Here is an 18,157-nt window from a genome sequence, read left to right as displayed (position 1 = left end):
ATTTGAAATCTAGCCATCCATCCATCCATCGTTCTATCTATCCAAACATCCATCTATCCATCCATTGTTCCATCTTTCCATCTATCTATCCAGCCATCCATTCATCGTTCTATCCACCAACCCATCAATCCATCCATCCATCCATCTATCGTTCTATCCATCTTTCCACCCACCCATCCGTTCATCCATCTATCCAACGTTCTGTCTATCTATCTATCCATCCATCCATCCATCCATCGTTCTATCTATCTATCCATCCATCCATCAATCCATCCATCCATCAATCCATCCATCCATCCATCCATCCATCCATGCATCTAACATCCATCGTTCTATCTATCTTTCCACCCACCTATCTATCCATCCATCCATCCACCCACCTATCCAACGTTCTATCTATCTATCTATCTATCTATCTATCTATCTATCTATCTATCTATCTATCTATCTATCTATTCATCCATCCATCCATCCATCCATCCATCCATCCATCCACCGTTCTATCACTCCATCCATCCATCAACCAAACAAAATAAATATTAAATTCTGCTTTCTGCATAATAAATCTGATAAAATATTGCATCAAACTGTTTTTTTGTTAAATAGTTGTAAATTGTCTATAGTTAATATAATATCAAAATAATTTCTTTCAAAAACATTAATATTTGTATTCATTAAGAATGCTTTACCCCTCTCCTCACTGGCTATGTGATGTTCTCAGAGAGCATAGTTCTCATGGCTGCAGTGAGAGTGTGGGGTAAATATGAAATTCCATTTACCTTGAGAAATATCCATCAATGCTCTCCACATTCACTCCTAATGTTTCTAATGCTAAAAATAACGTCTATAATAGCAAAATTACCAACTCTTTTAACTCTTGCATGCCCTTCACCTCCTAACTCGATCTGTCGTTTGATGACTTTGCAACAATTTTTCACTGGCAAGTCTGCTTTTATAACACAGAATAACCTCCTGGAAACAAAACAGACACTACAACGAGATTGCCTCGCTCTCAGTTGTGGAAATTGTTATGCTTCTATTAGTTAGTAAAAAAGAAATTACATTGTTTTAACTGTATTTCTCATCAAACAAATGTAGCCCTAGTGAGCAAAACAAACTTCCTATAAAAATTCTTACCAAGCACGAACTTTCAAACGGTGCATATTTTTCTGGTAACATTTCTGATCTGTTACGTCCTATTGTAGAAAACCCATTATTCATTGACATGTAATGTCCAGAAAATTACTCTCACCCCATATGAAGCAGCATTATGCAGAGGGATCAGTCCTCCTTTATCCTGAGCGTTCACATCCGCTCCGTGCTCCAGGAGATACTCGGCCACCTCCAAGTTATTATAACCAGCTGATCAAAAACAAGTGAATTCACCATTAAAACAGCAGACAGAGATGACGAATGCTTGTTAAAGGTCGAGAAAACTACTTTACCTGCAAGGTGTAGAGGTGTGGAGTTCCTGCCCTGCGTGTCTCTACAGTTGATGTTCTCCGGGCTGCAGAGTTTCTGCACTCGGGCCAAACAGCCCTTTTTGGCAGCGTCCAGCAGAGCGGCGTCTCCACGCAGCAGGTCCTGAATGTCCGTGTCTCCGTCCTTCACCATGTCCAGAGCCATGTTACCATCACGGTTCTTCTTAGACGGGTCTGCGCCATGCTAAAAAGAAAGTAGAGATCCTTAAACTTTGTGTACAGTTTCTAATTGACTACCCATTCGTTATGTTAGTGGCTGTTTTTGCCCCATTGACTTCCATTGTAATGACATTTTTTGATTACAAAGCCATGACAGCATATTATCATGTATTGTTGGTGGTTTTCCCTAATAGGAAGAGATCATTTTTTCTGTTGATCATCAGTTGGCAGCATTAATTAATTAACTAACTATGCGAGATAAAATCTGTTTGTTTGTGAACTTGCCCAGTTAACTGATACTCCTGAGAAAAGCCTTGAAGAGGTGGTAGAGGTAAGTAAATTGCACGATATACATTTAGACCAGCCAGGTTAACTTGTGTGTTTTTTAATTAGGTTCAGGAGAGCGTGTTGTTTTGTGTAGGATTTTCAGTTAGAGTAGTTCAGTTAAGACATTTGGTACGTTGAAGATGTTTCTTTTTATTTTGATATTTATTTTAGTTTATTTGTTTTATTTTTATATTTCTTTCTTTGATTTAAGGATCTCTAACTACCTCCTCTCCTTCAGGTTCATCATTTATACATTGTAAATATTCATTCTTTTACTGTACAAATATTTTTCCTGGTTTCACTGGTAGTATGGGCAATAATCAACGGCAGTGATATTCGGTTTTCAGTTATTCTTTCTTCATCCATTCATTACAAACACACTAAAACTATTATATGTTAAGTCAAAAATACTATTAGTTTATTAATAAGACCTAAAGAACGTAACATACATAAATATATTTGTTATGAATTTATATACATCACCTCTGAATCACAAATGTAAAAAAATTGTTTAAATGTTGACGAAACTCTTTTAAAGAAACATTAAATTTGAATCTGTTTGCTAACCAAGTTATTTTTAGGTGTTTTTTACATCAATAATAATGATAATTGCAATAATAGTAGCAATTTATTTATATTTAAATGCCAATTTATTGAATAACATTATATTTTTAGAATTTATAATCCAAATTGTAAAATATCTCATGTTTAAATTTTGTTATATAAAAAATTTTGTGCAGGAATTTTATCATGCTAAAAAAAAGGGTTAATAAAAGTATTTAATAGAAAATATTATATACAGTAGGCAACATTTGAAGTGGATCATAACCTTTCATCAAAGCTGTCCTATTCATCAACACCCATTTGTCTCATGACACTTTTTAAAAACTTTTTGATCCACTTCAAATGTTGATAAATGTACATTGTTAATCATGTTTTCTCGGACATTACCATAATTTTTACTACATGACTATTAAAAAAACTATAAATATGAATATATTATAACAATAAAACATATTCTATTAGAACTAACACATTTCACTAACACAATAACACAATAATAATTTTCACTTTTGAATTACAATCCAATGTATTTGGCAAAACTTTAGGATTAAAATTTCAACAATATACATACAGTTAAAGTCAATATGATTATTTTATTCTTATTTTCTAATATTTCCCAAATGATGTTTAACAGAACAAGACATTTTTCAAAGTATTTCCTGTAATATTTTTTCTTCTGGAGAAAGTCGTATTTGTTTTATTCCAGCTAGGATAAAAGCAGATTACATTTTCTTTTAAATCTATTTAAGGTGGTTTTATTATGGCCCGTTTCCACTGAGTGGTACGGTACGGTTCGGTTTGGTACGCTTTTATGGCCGTTTTCACTGTCAAAAAGCGTACCGAACCGAACCGTACCGTACCACTTTTTCGGCACCCTTTCGTAAGGGTACCAAACACGAGAAAGGGACCCAAAAGGCGGAGCCACACGCGCAGCTGAACGCTATTGGTTTACAGAGATACGTCATTCGCTTACGCAACAAGCCAGAATGAAAACAAAAAACCGCCATGTTTGAAATGCACAGCGAGAGATTTTAGCGGAATTATAAATACATATAATAACGAGCCATGGTCGATCTGGGCTCAAACAAACCTTGTCGTCATCTTGATGGACAGCCACAAATCCAAGAAGAAGAGCAGATTTACCCTGTGCCCCGTAGTTTTTTACGAGCCAGTCTGAGGCGCGAGCGGTTTCGCTTTCTTGCTAGCGCTCGCTCGCGTCTAACATTATATCTGAAATAACAAACTTCTTCAGCTGATGATAATAACCTGCGCTTGATTATTGATGTGCTTTTGAAACCCGATCTTGTCAGACACTGACAAACGCGAGAGTGAAGCGCGAAGAAACAAAGGAGAAGCCGGGAAAAAAGGAGCACATTAAATACGGGCGAAATGTCCACTTTATGTAGTTCTTCTGTAGTTGGGAACATATCGGAGACTGTAAGGGGCTGTATGTGTTTATATATGTTCATTTATTTAGTTATTTAATATAATTACAGACGTTACAGTAGGCTGTTTCGCACTGTCATTGATCGGCAGTTATAATCAACTCATGTTCATTGAAAATTTAGTTATAAACATTTCTACACAAGTATTTATGTGTGTAAAGCATCTGTTTTGTGAGAAGTGCTTCTCATATGATATGTAAGCGACCCGTACAGCTTTATTGTAGACATTTCCTCGAGCTAGAATGACGTCGACTGAAACTTTCTGTCATACACCACGCCCACCAAAAGGGTACCCTTGTAAGTGGAAACGCAAGCCTGATAAAGGTGACCCGTACCAAACCAAACCGTACCGTACCAGTCAGTGGGAACGAGCCATTAGTGCTTTTAAGCAAAAACAGAACAAACCATTGTTATGCAATGACTTGCCTAATTACACTAACTTGCTTGATTAATCTGATTAACCTAGTTAACCCTTTAAATGTCACTTTAAGCTGTATACTATTATCTTAAAAAATTTCTAGCAAAATGTTATTTACTGTCATCATGGCAAAGATAAAATAAATCAGTTATTAGAAATGAGTTATTAAAACTTATGTTTAGAAATGTGTTGAAAAAAATCTCGCTAAACAGAAATTGGGGAAATAAATATACAGGGGGGTTAATAATTCAGGGGGGCTAATAATTCAGACTTCAACTGTTCATATATATACATTGTTGGAGACATTTGTGGTATTTCTATAATTATATACTTTATTTGTTGTATGATTATTGAGTAATTAAGATTAAGAATATTAATGCTGTATTATTCTGTGTCACGGTATGTGTGGTTTGATGATATGTATTAGCTCCACCTACATTTCACGTCAGTTCACCTGCTTATGTAGACGACACAGGTGATGAGTGATCAGCAGGCAGGAGTGGAAGGGAAACAGTTTTTTGACCGTGTTTTCATTGTGGCATTTGTAAGACAACTAAATGAATTTTCTGAGATAATTGCTTGGACATGTCGTAAAACATCACGGCTGCAGTCAAAACGGCTCCATATTCACCAAATGACGTCGGAGACCGTTACATACATAATGAACATTTTTGTGGCCAACATGTGTATGATTTCTCCATGTGATGTGTTAAACCTTGAGCAGTAGTTTGCAGATCTCGTATTTGCCCTTTGCTGCAGCTTCGTGTAGTGGTGTGAATTTCCAAAGATCGGCCACGTTCACAGACGCTCCATGTCTCACCAGCAGCTCCGCCACCTCGTAGTGACCATACGAACATGCATTGTGCAGAGGAACCAGACCCCTGATGAAGAGAGCAGACAGAGAGCAATGCAGGGGTGTAATGGCTGTAAATGTACATGAAAAATGCTGAAAACATGTAACATGGACTTCCATAGTATTTGTTTTTCCTACTAAGTCAATGGTTACAGATTTCTAACATTCCTCAAAGTATCTTCTTTTGTGTTTAACAGAAAAAAGAAATTCATAAAGGTTTGGAACCACAGGGAAAGTAAAACAGAGTTTTTGAATGAACTATCCCCTTTAAAACTGAAATGTCATGCTAATGAAGATGATCATACCCTTTATCTTTAGCGTGTACATCGGCCCCGTGATGGAGCAGATACTCCACCACAGCCACGCGGTTGTAGCCAGCGGCGAAGTGCAGCGGTGTGGAGTGACGACCTTCCAGATCCCGACAGTTCACGTTCTGAGGAGAGCACAGTTGCTGGAGGAGACACAAACAAAACATTTTAATCTCAAATCAGACTCAAAGAAATACCACAGTACTGCATCATATTGCTGAGTGAACTCCAATACTTCAATATTTTAGTCCATTTTGAGAGATGATTGTAAAAATAGTGTGCTCTAGAATACTTTAATAGGAAACATATTGTGCATTTTGTAACAATTTTGTGTAGTATTATCCTAGTGTAATTTCAGACTTCAAGCCAGGAGAATGAATAGGAATAGGAATATGAATATATATATATATATATATATATATATATATATATATATATATATATATATATATATATATATATATATATATATATATTTATATGCATGTATGTATGTATGTATGTATGTATTTATTTATATATGGGATTTAGATGATTCGAAGTAAATCTATTTGTTGGACATGTACTACGTGCCTAAAGCATTCACTCAATGTCATTAGCTCATTTTTGGCGGATGTGGCGTTAAGCGGCTTTTGCATCTGAACTCTTCATATACATTTACATACATACATATATATATATACATATATATATATATATATATATATATATATATATATATATATATATATATATATATATATAAAAATATACATATACATATATATATAAATATACATATATATATATATATATATATATATATATATATATATATATATATATATATATTCCCACAATAACAGCACTCCTACAGCCTCTTCACCCTTGTGTATTACTCTGCCCACATAGAGTGACAGCAGATGAATAAACTCACTTCAGTTTGACAAATATTGCAGCTGTTGGTCAACATAATGTACTTTTGATGTTTTTTTATGCAAGAATGTCGATGTTTAGACTGCAACTACGCAGTTTATTTTAAGGATAGTGCTTATTTTAAATATCTATAATTTCGGAGATTCAGCACGTTCGCCTGTCATACTGGGCAGAGCAAAGAGGGTTGACATTCAACCACAGGATGCCGACAGAGACCACATAATAGGTCCTTAGGGAAGGAAAAACTCAAATTTCTAACTACAGCTAAATAAATTATTATAAAACAGGTAAATGACTTTCTAAGACGATCTGTCTCTTTTGTATTTTGTAGTGTTGCTTTTATACCAAAGTAAGCTAGTAGTTGGCTTTTTCGGGGTTAATTATTGTGATCTCCCGATTGCAACAGAGAAATACAGGGAAATCTCTGTAGACTGATGGCACGTCATGCCGTTCAGCATTATAATCTTAAAATGTGAGCAAAATCACCAGTTTTGTCATCATTTTAGACATTACGCTAGAGAATCATTCAAATACTAGCTCTAAAGTGATGTTGGTGAATGAGCAACGGTTTCTGCTGTTCTGACCATCAGCTGCAGATTGACGGATATACACACAATTTTGCCGTTTAACTGTTGTATAAATGCAATATCACACTTGAAGCAGTGTGATATGGCTGTATATCGTCACTGATGGGACAACGCATGCCTCCCCACCAGTGCCAATGTATAGCCATATCGAACTGTTACTCATGTAAAACTCTTTTTTTATTTTTCTCTCATTGTGTTTTGAACACAAAGAAAACATTTATATATTTTATGTATTTAAGTATACAAGTATTTGCTGTCAACTGAAATAGAACTGGTGTGCTTTTTCTTATAAGTATACCCCAAAAAATGGCACATTATGTGGACAGAATACCTTTAAAATTAACAACATTATAAATAAATTAAATTACTGAATTTACATACTTTTTGATCTTTATAATCCTATTTTAAATGACCTAATTTTACCTAACTCAGCAGATTCAGTTCACTCAAAATTTTACATTTTCACATTATTTATCGTCAGGTTGTTCCAAACCTTTATGAGTTTCTTTATTCTGTTGAACACTAAAAAAGATTTTTGTTAAGAATGTTGGAAAGCGGAAGTTATTGACATTAATATATACTATGGACGTCAATGACTAGCAGTTTCCAACATTCTTCAAAACATCTCCCTCTGTGTTCAACAGAAGAAATAAATGTTTAAATGTTTAAAACAAGTGGCGGTAGAGTAAATGATGGCGGGATTTTTATTTATAATGCCTAAAGGAGTCGCTAATAATGACCATTTTTGTATTCTTTGAGTCACATCGCAGAAGTGAAACTCACTCGCAGCATTTAAAATAGCATCTAAACTCTAATAACATCCTTTACCTTCACTGTATCGAGGTCTCCGGCTTTAGCAGCTTCGAGCAAGCGGTAATCCACATCTGAATTACGGGGAGGAATGTTCTCTGGAGAAATAAACACAAGAAAATCATTACAGATTCAGTGTTTAGTGTTCTTTGGAAAATTGGAAAGATAATTTATTCATAATCTTGTAATAAAACTCAGAGTGACATACAGCTGTAAAGTCCTCCTAAAAACGTTTTTAAAAAATATTTCCCAAGTGTTCATGATGAGAGAGAAGATTAACACATTTTTAAACATAATAAACTTATTAACTAATTTATAATAACTAATTTATAATAACTAATTTCTTTTGTCTTTTCCATAATGACAGTACATAATATGCATAAGTCACTTTAAATTGAATTTTAAATTTATATTTACAAGTTATTTTACAAGGTACTAGTATTCAGCTTAAGTGCAATTTAAAGGTTTATTTAGGTTAACTGGGGTTTATTATGCAAGTCATTGTATAACATTGATTTGTTTTAACACGAGCAAAATTCAGATGGAGGGCAGCTATCAGAACATCAAAATATTTCTGTTTTATGTTGTAAATCGGTCAAAATAAGAAATGCCGGACAGCTTTCATAGACTTCCAAACGTTTTAGCTCATAAAGGGGAGAAAGTTCCAGAAACTATCTGTAAAACGGAAGAAAAACATTTATTTATTTAATACATCCATGTGTACAAACTTCTTCGAACGCGATAATTCGTTTGACAGCACCAATAAAAATTATATACAGGCCTAATTATGTGCATAAATATGTTAATGTCTTCTATAAAAATCAGATACCACACTACAACACCACCATATATGCAAAATACAGGAGAATATAAATAACACACCCTGTTATGTAATCGCTGTAATGAAATCTCCGTATTGTTTTGCAATAATCCATGTCTTCACTGGAGTTTTGGTGGAATAAACCGTAACGTGAACATCGAGATGCTCAGCAGCAGTGAGTGTTTGTTCATAGACCGAACAAAAAAAAATGCAACCCTTGTGACAAAACTAAACTTTGGTTAATGTGGAGCATTTTTTCTCCCTTATAAAAAAATAAATAATTGATAGTATGTAGACTATGTCCACGCTTTTGTATGCTTACATCTGTTATGTCTGGAAGATATCCGTGTGGGGGAAAAACTATAGTGACTTGTAATAAAAATGTTTTTGAACCACATAGTAAAGTGTATAATGTGTACAACTCTTAGTTAATGAATGTTACAGAATACTGTAGCACAGTAAACTGATAAACTGTAATGTTAGTGTAAACAGTGGTGCATCGTGATTATAGCATAGTAACTGAAGCCTATTGAATAATTTGTTTATTATCACAGCAACAATATAATTACTACGAGTTTAATTCAATAGTTATTGTCAATAGTATGCTTCTAAACACTATAGCATTTACTATAGTATTTTTCATGCATATATTTATACAGTATGTACCGCATCAACGACAAATATATGTTAGTTCCGTCGAAAACTCGGCCCTCTTCATGATATAAGGCTCATGCCCAGACAGAATCTGCGGATAGTTTTTGCTATTTCTGCGCAGAATTTCATTTAAAACCTGCAGATTTATGCGGAATGATTTTGGGAGTATCATAGCTATAAATTTTATATATGAAATAAAAAAATTAACACCTTTTTAACTTTTATATAATGTTTACAATGAAAATCCAATTAGATCCACTTAATAGGCAAACAAAGCATTTCTCTCATATAATATATCTACTACAAGACAGAAAATATTGTTTTACAAACTGTATTTTAAATAAATCATATGAACGCTTTCATATCAGTCAATACTATTATTGAAATTAATTAAAAAACTGAATAAATATAAATTTACAGACATTTCCGCAAGTAAATAAATAGACTCAATGATCTGCTGATTTCTGTGCGCACAGATTCGGTGTGGCCCTACTCATGCCCAACATATGTGGTTATTTTCCATTTATATCTCCTTTGAAATATGGACTTTCCGCAAACATATGGACTTTCCGCTATGTCTCCTATTATTTTTTTGTTCATTTCCTGTCCTCCATCTGAATTTCACGCATCATCAGAACCACATGATTGCCAACAACCTATATAATATAATATTGTCACAGTTTATGGGTCTGTGTGTTATTTCTGTATGTTATGTGTTATGCCATGTGTGTTATGGTGTCTGAGTGTGGGTTAGTCTGTTTCCCTTTTTCATGGTGGTGAGCGTTCAAATCAGCTGACCTAATCAGCACACTCTAGCTGATGCCTGTTTTGCTGGCTATATATTGAGTGTGTGTTTCACTGGATGGTTATCAGTCTGTTGTTGTTTTCGTGTTGCTGTCTGTGTTATGTTCAGGTTTCCTCTCTAGTCTAGATTGTCGGGTGGGGTGCTCGTTGGCCCTGTGGAAGCTCTCTGTGAAGTCTTTCTGCCATTTTGAGCACTTTAATACTTATCACTTCTACACTTCTATTAAACTCCATTATCCTTCTCTCGAATTTGGATTCTCCCTGTTTCTTTCATGACAAAATATAATATAATGTAATGTAATGTAATGTAATGTAATATAATATAATATAATATAATATAATTTTAATGTAATGTTTAATGTAATGTTTAAAAAGTAAAAGAAGAAATAAGCCTTTCTCCAGAAGAAAAAAAATATTATAGCAAATGCTGTGAAAATCTCCTTGGTCTGTTAAACAGAACTTGGGAAATTGTTTGAGTATACAGTACAATTTCACAGGAGGGCTAATAAGTTTGACTCCAACTGTATGTACTGTAATACTGCAATCGTACCATTGAGTATTTGCTGAACGGCTTCATTCCCCATCTGTGACGCAGTGAATCCCTGCAGTGAGACGATTGAAGGATCTGCCCCGTAACTCAGCAATAATCTGCAGGTCTGGATGTGACCAGCAAGAGCCGCCCTGTGCAGAGCTGTCTGTCCCAGTGTGTCCACAGCATTCACCTGAACATACACATGCAAAACTCAGTCTAAGAGATTTATGAAGACCGGAGAAGTCTGCTTTTCCATTACAGAAATATATTACATTCAAAAACACTCTTGAAAACATACTTGAAAAACCAAGTAACATTTTACTGCACATTTAATGTATCAAATGAAGGCAACCCTCACGAGCATGATAGACTTCTTTGAGAAACACAGAAGATGTAATGTAATGAGCGCAAATCTTCTGAATTGTATCTTAAACACAAATAAATACAACATAAAAATGCTTATACAGAAAATTGTTACTTAAATATGCTGATTTCAATTCAGATTTGAGCAAACACTTTATTTCTTATACATATTGTCCTTATATCTTATAATCAGGATAGCAACATGTTACAACTATGGATTCAACTATTTACCTACAGTACATAACAAATAAGGGCTACAGAGATAATCAAAATAAAACCAAAACTGTAAATTTAGCAATTTTTAAAAAAAAAAATTTTATTCTAAGATGAATAATCCTAATCAACAAAAAGTCTTCAAGTCATAATGAAAGTGTATTATGGAAATTAAGCAATTAAAATAACCAAAATACTAGCAATTAATATTAATTATTATGCTGTTAGGAAAATAAAAATTATTTTTCTTAAATAGTCATTTCACAAGTAATTTTTCTCCTATTATTGTTTTCTCATTTACTACAACTACAACTTTTTTTATTATTAGTAGTAGTATATTATTATTATAATTCTATTATTACATATAACTATTATTAATGTTAAGCCATTTTGACATAAATCGCAAAATTCAATTCCATTTTGGAAAAAGGTGTAAATTACTGAAAAATAAACACTTCACATTTTTTTAATGAAATTATAGTATATACACAGTGCTCAGCATATACGAGTACACTTTTCACAAATCTCACATTTAAATAATATTTTCTATAGGATGCAATACAGTATTATATTTGCGCATATACATTAGATTAGTCAGTACAGAAGCCAAATCTGGAGATAATCTAACAAAATAACTTATGATAACGGTCCAAAAATAAGTTAAAATATTGAATAACATTTTAAAAATAGGAATAAAAATCAAGAGAAACAAAAACAATATTAAATTTTGTTGATATTTTGCTGTTTGTAATATCCGTTTAATATTTTGCATGGATTTAAATGTATTCTGTTTCTATTTCTAAAGATATTCAGTGACTAAAATATTTTTTTAATAATCCGTTTAATAAATCTTTTTTGTTGAAATGCACCAAAATATATTACCTAAATTTACTGAGAAATGGACAAAATATTTATTTTCAAAATAGGGGGGGTGTACTCATTTATGCTGAGCACGGTAATAGCTTGTTTTATTTGAATGAATAATATTAATAATAATAATTTTAAAAAAGACTTGCAGAGTAACCTCATAACACATTTAAAATATTTGGTGCGTGGTCTGATAACAGTTAGTTTTATGTTTAAACTTGTTACGTTTTAACATGTTGAAGACACTGGTACCTTTGCTCCGTGTTTCTGCAGGACTTCAAGCACATCGTTATGACCTCGTTCCGCTGCTACGTGAAACGGAGTCATGAAACTATGAGGAAAAACAATAAAATAATGTGAGAAACAGTAACCAGGAGAACAAACCGTCTCTAACAGGGTTCCTGACTTTCACTGAGTAAAAGGCTGAATTTTCATGACATCTAATGGACATAAAAACAGGCTGGTGTAGTGCTTATACATTACTAATATAATATGTTAAAATTAAAAAAGGGTTTTTTGTTTGAATATGATTGCATGACTTTAAAAGCGACTATGAGAACAACAATGAATCATTTTCTTCAGCTGCTTTTGAAATAGTACTTGTTTGTGTGGCCATGAAGAGCTTCCTTTGCCATGTTTGAAAGCTTTACAATTTAGTTTATTTTGCTTTTCTGTCATCTACTTTATAACAGGCAAGTTTTCAAATGCTCATTTTGAAGCCAAAGCTCTTAAAATGAATACCCTCTTGATATGTTTGGCTTATTTTATAGCTCTTGACATAAGGTCAAGAATCTTGGTGTGACTCTGGAGTCAGATCTGAGTTTTAATAGTCATATCAAAGCAGTTAGTAAATCAGCATACTATCATCTCAAAAACATTGCAAGAATCAGATGCTTTGTTTCCAGTGAAGACTTAGAGAAACTTGTTCATGCTTTTATCAGCAGCAGGGTGGATTACTGTAATGGCCTCCTCACTGGCCTTCCCAAAAAGACAGTCAGACAGTTGCAGGTCATCCAGAACGCTGCGGCCAGAATTCTGACCAGAACCAGGAAATCAGAGCACATCACACCTGTCCTCAGGTCTTTACACTGGCTCCCAGTCACATTTAGAATAGATTTTAAAGTATTATTACTGGTCTATAAATCACTAAATGGCCTAGGACCTCAATACATTATAGATATGCTCACTGAATACAAACCTAACAGATCACTCAGATCTTTAGGATCAAATAGATTAGAAATCCCAAGAGTTCAGTCAAAGCAGGGTGAATCGGCTTTCAGCTACTACGCCCCTCGTTGCTGGAATCAGCTTCCAGAAATGATCAGATGTGCTCCAACATTAGGCACATTCAAATCAAGACTGAAAACACATCTGTTTAGCTGTGCCTTTACTGAATGAGCACTGTGCTACGTCCGACAGATCGAACTACTATGTTTTTCTCTTCTTTTTAATTCTTTTATAACACATTTTATCAGCTTTTATTTAATTTTATTTTTATTCTTACCATTTTTATGTTTGTTTTTATTTCTCTTATAATTGTTTCTTTTATTCCTGTTTATGTAAAGCACTTTGAATTGCCACTGTGTATGAAATGTGCTATATAAATAAACTTGCCTTGCCTTGCCTTATTTTACAGTCTAATGACTGCATTTACTGTTGATTTGTTGATAAATATAATTGACATTGCCATTTGACAACGTTTAACTGCTGTGAAACAGTAAATATTGTAAAAAGCGCTATACAAATAAACTTGAATTAGATTGAACTGTAAGTGGCTGCAAGTTGACGAGCGTAAAAAGAATAAAATAAAGATGAAAAAAGCATAACCATAACAACAGAACAAACTCTATTTATATACAGTCGAAGTCAGAATTATTCGCCCTCCATCATTTCCCAAATCATGTTTAACAGAGCAAAGAATTAGCAGTTGAGTTGGTTTGTAGGTTGATAGGCGACCACCAATCATTTTCTCAGAGGAACAAGCTGACAAACATTGCTGTAACTCTGATACAAGTTTTATTTATGGAGAAAAATTACAAACCAGTGCAGTGTTTGGGTGTTCTGTGTTTGCCTGAGATAATTAGTCTTACTGAAATGTGTATATTCCATACAAAGTATTAAGCTGATCGGTCAGTTCTTGTCACACGACTCACGGTGCGCTTGGGTATTCATTCAACTCGGTGCGTCTGGAAGGCGCGAGCGCATCACGCCACGCACCTCCATTGGAAATAACGAAGTTGCGTTATCTTTAGAAAATACGCGATAAGCGAACGGTCGCCGTCATTTGCTATCTCCAGAAGTTGATCTTCTTGCACAGACATGGTGGATTCACCTGATATGTTGACAAATGGGTTGCAGATCCATTGCTTCGCAGTTTGCAGGTCCTTTACTGGGCCTTTTCCCCTTAGCAAAGAAACTTTTCAAAGACATCTGTTTCTTACTCATTTTGCTGCTTGTGGGTTAATTTTGGGCACTCAAGTGACTGAGATGCAAGCAAGAAAATACGGTTATTTTTCAAAATAAAAGCTTTTCAAAATAAAAATTGTTCAGACTCAAAAGATAATTAAAACAAAAATAATTAATGATTTCTTGTGTGGCCCGGTATCAATTAATCCACGGACTTGTACCGGTATGACCCGGTGGTTGAGGACCACTGGTCTCCAGAACAAACCACTGTAATACAATGGCTTGAGTAGTTACCATAATTAACCTAGTTAAGCCTTTAAGTGTCACTATAATCTAAATCAAATATTATGTACTGTTATCATGGCAAAGATAAAATAAATCAGTTAGTAGAAAAGGGTAATAAAAACTGTTTAGAAATGTATTGAAAAAGTATTTTGGTTAAACAGAAATTGGGGAAAAACATACAGGGGGGCGAATAATTCTGACCTCAACTGTATATTGATAAATAGAAACACCAATTTAAAACGACAAACAAAAATCCCTCAAATTCCATTACTTGGATGAAAAATAATATACAAATTCCCCGTCTTTCAATGTCTGGAAAACAGCTTTTAAAGTTCCATGAGTAATTCCATGACCCGTGGGTACCCCGATCCAACATAAAAATCAAAGACTCACTCCTTGTTCTTCTCGTGAATGTTGGCACCTTTCCTCAGCAGTAACTCTGTGACCTGTTTGCGTTTGGGATGAGGAGAGGCTACGGCGCAGTGCTGCGAACATAAACAGATGGAGAGAGATTTTAAAAGACATCATTGGCTAGGTTTCCATCCAAAGATGCTAATTAAATTTATGCGCAAAACTGGAATATCGCATAAAAGACTTGCAAATAAAGCAGTGTTTCAATCCAATGAGCCTAAGAGAACAAAATCATCACTTCCTGATAAACTGGCACCAAATGTTAAAAAGAAAACCAAAATTTGTTGTAGGTGAAGCCACCGTGGGCCTTTTTTCTTATATAATAAATTACTTGTGTTTCAGAAGATGAAGATATGGATTTTGGAGACGTGAGATGATAATAATAATAATAATAATAATAATAATAATAATAATAATAATAATACTGAACCACTGTGATGATGGACTTTGGCTGAGGGATTTTAAATTGACCAAAACAACATTTCAGATGTTTTACAATGTGGTCGGTCCACTGGTTTGTCCATTAATGCTCATTTTTATCATGACAAGATGTCTTAAAATCACAGGTATTGTGCAATAGATGCCAGTGTGCTGAGGGTACTTTAAATCACCTATTTTGGACTTGTCCTAAATTAGAAAACCTTTGGAGATCAATATTCAACATATTTCAGAGTACTCTCTTTTATCTGCGTCAAGGTGTAAAATTGTTTCCTTCTCTTCTTTATTAGCATGCAGAGCAATTCTGCTCAAATGGAAAGATCCCCTTCCACCCAGCTTTATTCCATAGACTAGTGAGATGATGCCTTGTCTTTACCTTGAAAAGATTAGGTACTCTTTAAGGGGTTCGGGAAACCAATTCTATAAGGCACTGTTTTATTGTTTATGTTGACTATATTGAGTAATGCCCTACTTGTATTTTATTTTATTCTTAATTTATAATTTTCTCTCTAATCTTTATTTAACATATTTATTACTATTATTATTTGAAGTTCAGATGCAAAAACCTCTAAATGCCATCTGACATTTTCTCCTAAAATGAGCATTTTTCTCAGCCTCCTATGTTTATGTCCAGTTATTTCACTTTAAAGGCAATGAAAATAACTTATTCTTCACTATAAAAATAAAATTCCTGAGCCTACACAAAGGAGTCCGAGAAAAATGCTAATTTTAGAAGAAAATGTCAAATGGCATTTAGAGGTTTTTGCATCTAAACTCTTCATTTATCTTCGTTCAAAAGTGTCTACATGTACTTATATATATTTCTTTTTTGTATAACATGTCTTTTTTTCAAGGTTTTACAATAATTCAAATCCCAATACCAAAATTTGGCCTACAAAAATCTAAATTAAATAATAATCCTATTTAAAATATAATTAAAAATAAAAATAATATTCAAATAAATTAATTAAAATAATAAAAAAAGATATCTAATCAAGCACCAATTCACATTGCACAACTTCAGACTTCCAAAGCTTCTTCAATATCTCCATTTTTCACAAAGTTCAAAAACACCTCCCAGATATCACAAAATTCAGAGGATTCAGAGATTTCCTTATTATATATGTGAGCTTTTCAAGAGCCAAACATGTTATAAGGTTTCTCAACCAAAGTCCAATGGAGGGGCGATTAACATTTTTCCAACATAAAGCAATAGAACGCATTACTTGTATTAAACATAAATCAATCAATTTTCTTTCTTTAGTAGACAAAGCACAACTGTCTTCATACATATTCAATATACATAATCCAGGACACAAAAGGATTGGAATGGAAATAAATTGTTAAATATATTGAGTCACCTCCAGCCAACATTTTTGTACCTCCTCACACTCCCACACACAATGAAAAAATGTATCTTATTGCATTTAAAACAAAGATCAGGGATATTAGGGTTGAATATATTTAATCTTACAGGAGAAATACAAGTTCTCATTACCCAATTTATTGTAGCAATCTCAAACGGGAGTTTAATGTTTTAGTTTGTGCATTCAAACCAATTATCTTCCAGTCCTCTACTGGAATATCCATTTTTGTATCTTGGATCCATGCTAGTCTTTTACTTTCAGAGTTTTCTTCTCTTAATATGTTTTATAATTGTGTAATTCGTCCTTTGATTTAACATTCTTGTTATGCAAGAGTTTCCAATAACGACCTTGGTGGGAGCTGTGTGGAATTTTTTAAATGTGTAAAAATAAATCTTTACTTAAAGTGTTTTTGAGGTATATTAAATTTTGCTACAAGATTTTAAAATGAAATTAATATATTGACTTCGTACAAATCTTTTAATCTTATTATGCCCTTATTTATCCATAGTTTAAACCCCATATCGTTTTTAGCGGGACTGAAATTTTCATTGCCCCAAATAGGGGAAAAGCAAGAAAGCACTGGGAGGTCTTTAAGATATCTATGGGCTTCGTACCAAATTGCAATAGTGTTTTTTACAAATGGATTCTGTCTTTTGTTTTACTTCTTTAAAGGTTGCTAAACATAAAAAGCTGTCAAGAGTCAGGCCTTTTGCTGCCAACTTTTCAACATACAACCAAGATATAGCAGCTTCACAAGAGAACCAGTACAATGCAGCTCTGAACTGAGCAGCCTCACAGTACCAGACAAAAGTTGGTAATTGGAGCCCTCCCCTTTCATAAGGTAGATACAGTAAAGGAAGTCTCAGTCTTGGCTTCCTGATATTCCAAAGTAATTTTTGGGGAAAGCTGTAATGATTGGAAAATATAAAAAAATTATACAAATTATAAAAATATACAAAACCCTTTAAAGCATTTATAAATGAGTGAGTCATTTTAGGATTTAATCGCTCCTGTTCATTGAGAAACATAATTGAAGATTTGTTTTTGTTTAGTTTAAACCCAGAGAAAATGCCAAACAGACCAATAAGCTTTAAGAGGGATGGGATTGAGTCCTCAAGTTTTGAAAGAAA

General features: G+C 33.7%; 1 protein-coding gene across 4 annotated transcripts in view; it reads right to left on the bottom strand.

Annotated features, from left to right (window-relative positions):
* Nucleotides 1-18,157, bottom strand: part of tnksb (tankyrase, TRF1-interacting ankyrin-related ADP-ribose polymerase b) — a 73,953-nt gene that overhangs the window by 21,667 nt on the left and 34,129 nt on the right. For all 4 annotated transcript variants that reach the window (XM_056457339.1, XM_056457341.1, XM_056457340.1 and 1 more), the window contains 8 exons: nucleotides 15,205-15,296; nucleotides 12,373-12,451; nucleotides 10,696-10,867; nucleotides 7,886-7,965; nucleotides 5,553-5,698; nucleotides 5,110-5,275; nucleotides 1,446-1,665; nucleotides 1,253-1,362 (listed from right to left, as the gene is read on the bottom strand). In XM_056457339.1, coding sequence (XP_056313314.1) covers nucleotides 1,253-1,362; nucleotides 1,446-1,665; nucleotides 5,110-5,275; nucleotides 5,553-5,698; nucleotides 7,886-7,965; nucleotides 10,696-10,867; nucleotides 12,373-12,451; nucleotides 15,205-15,296 — 1,065 coding nt within the window. The remainder of the gene's footprint in view (nucleotides 1-1,252; nucleotides 1,363-1,445; nucleotides 1,666-5,109; nucleotides 5,276-5,552; nucleotides 5,699-7,885; nucleotides 7,966-10,695; nucleotides 10,868-12,372; nucleotides 12,452-15,204; nucleotides 15,297-18,157) is intronic.

The sequence above is a fragment of the Danio aesculapii genome, chromosome 5, assembly GCF_903798145.1.
Source record: "Danio aesculapii chromosome 5, fDanAes4.1, whole genome shotgun sequence".
Classification (NCBI taxonomy): Eukaryota; Metazoa; Chordata; class Actinopteri; order Cypriniformes; family Danionidae; genus Danio; species Danio aesculapii.
Note: the sequence above shows the minus strand (reverse complement) of the source record. Positions and strands in the feature narration are given on the sequence as shown.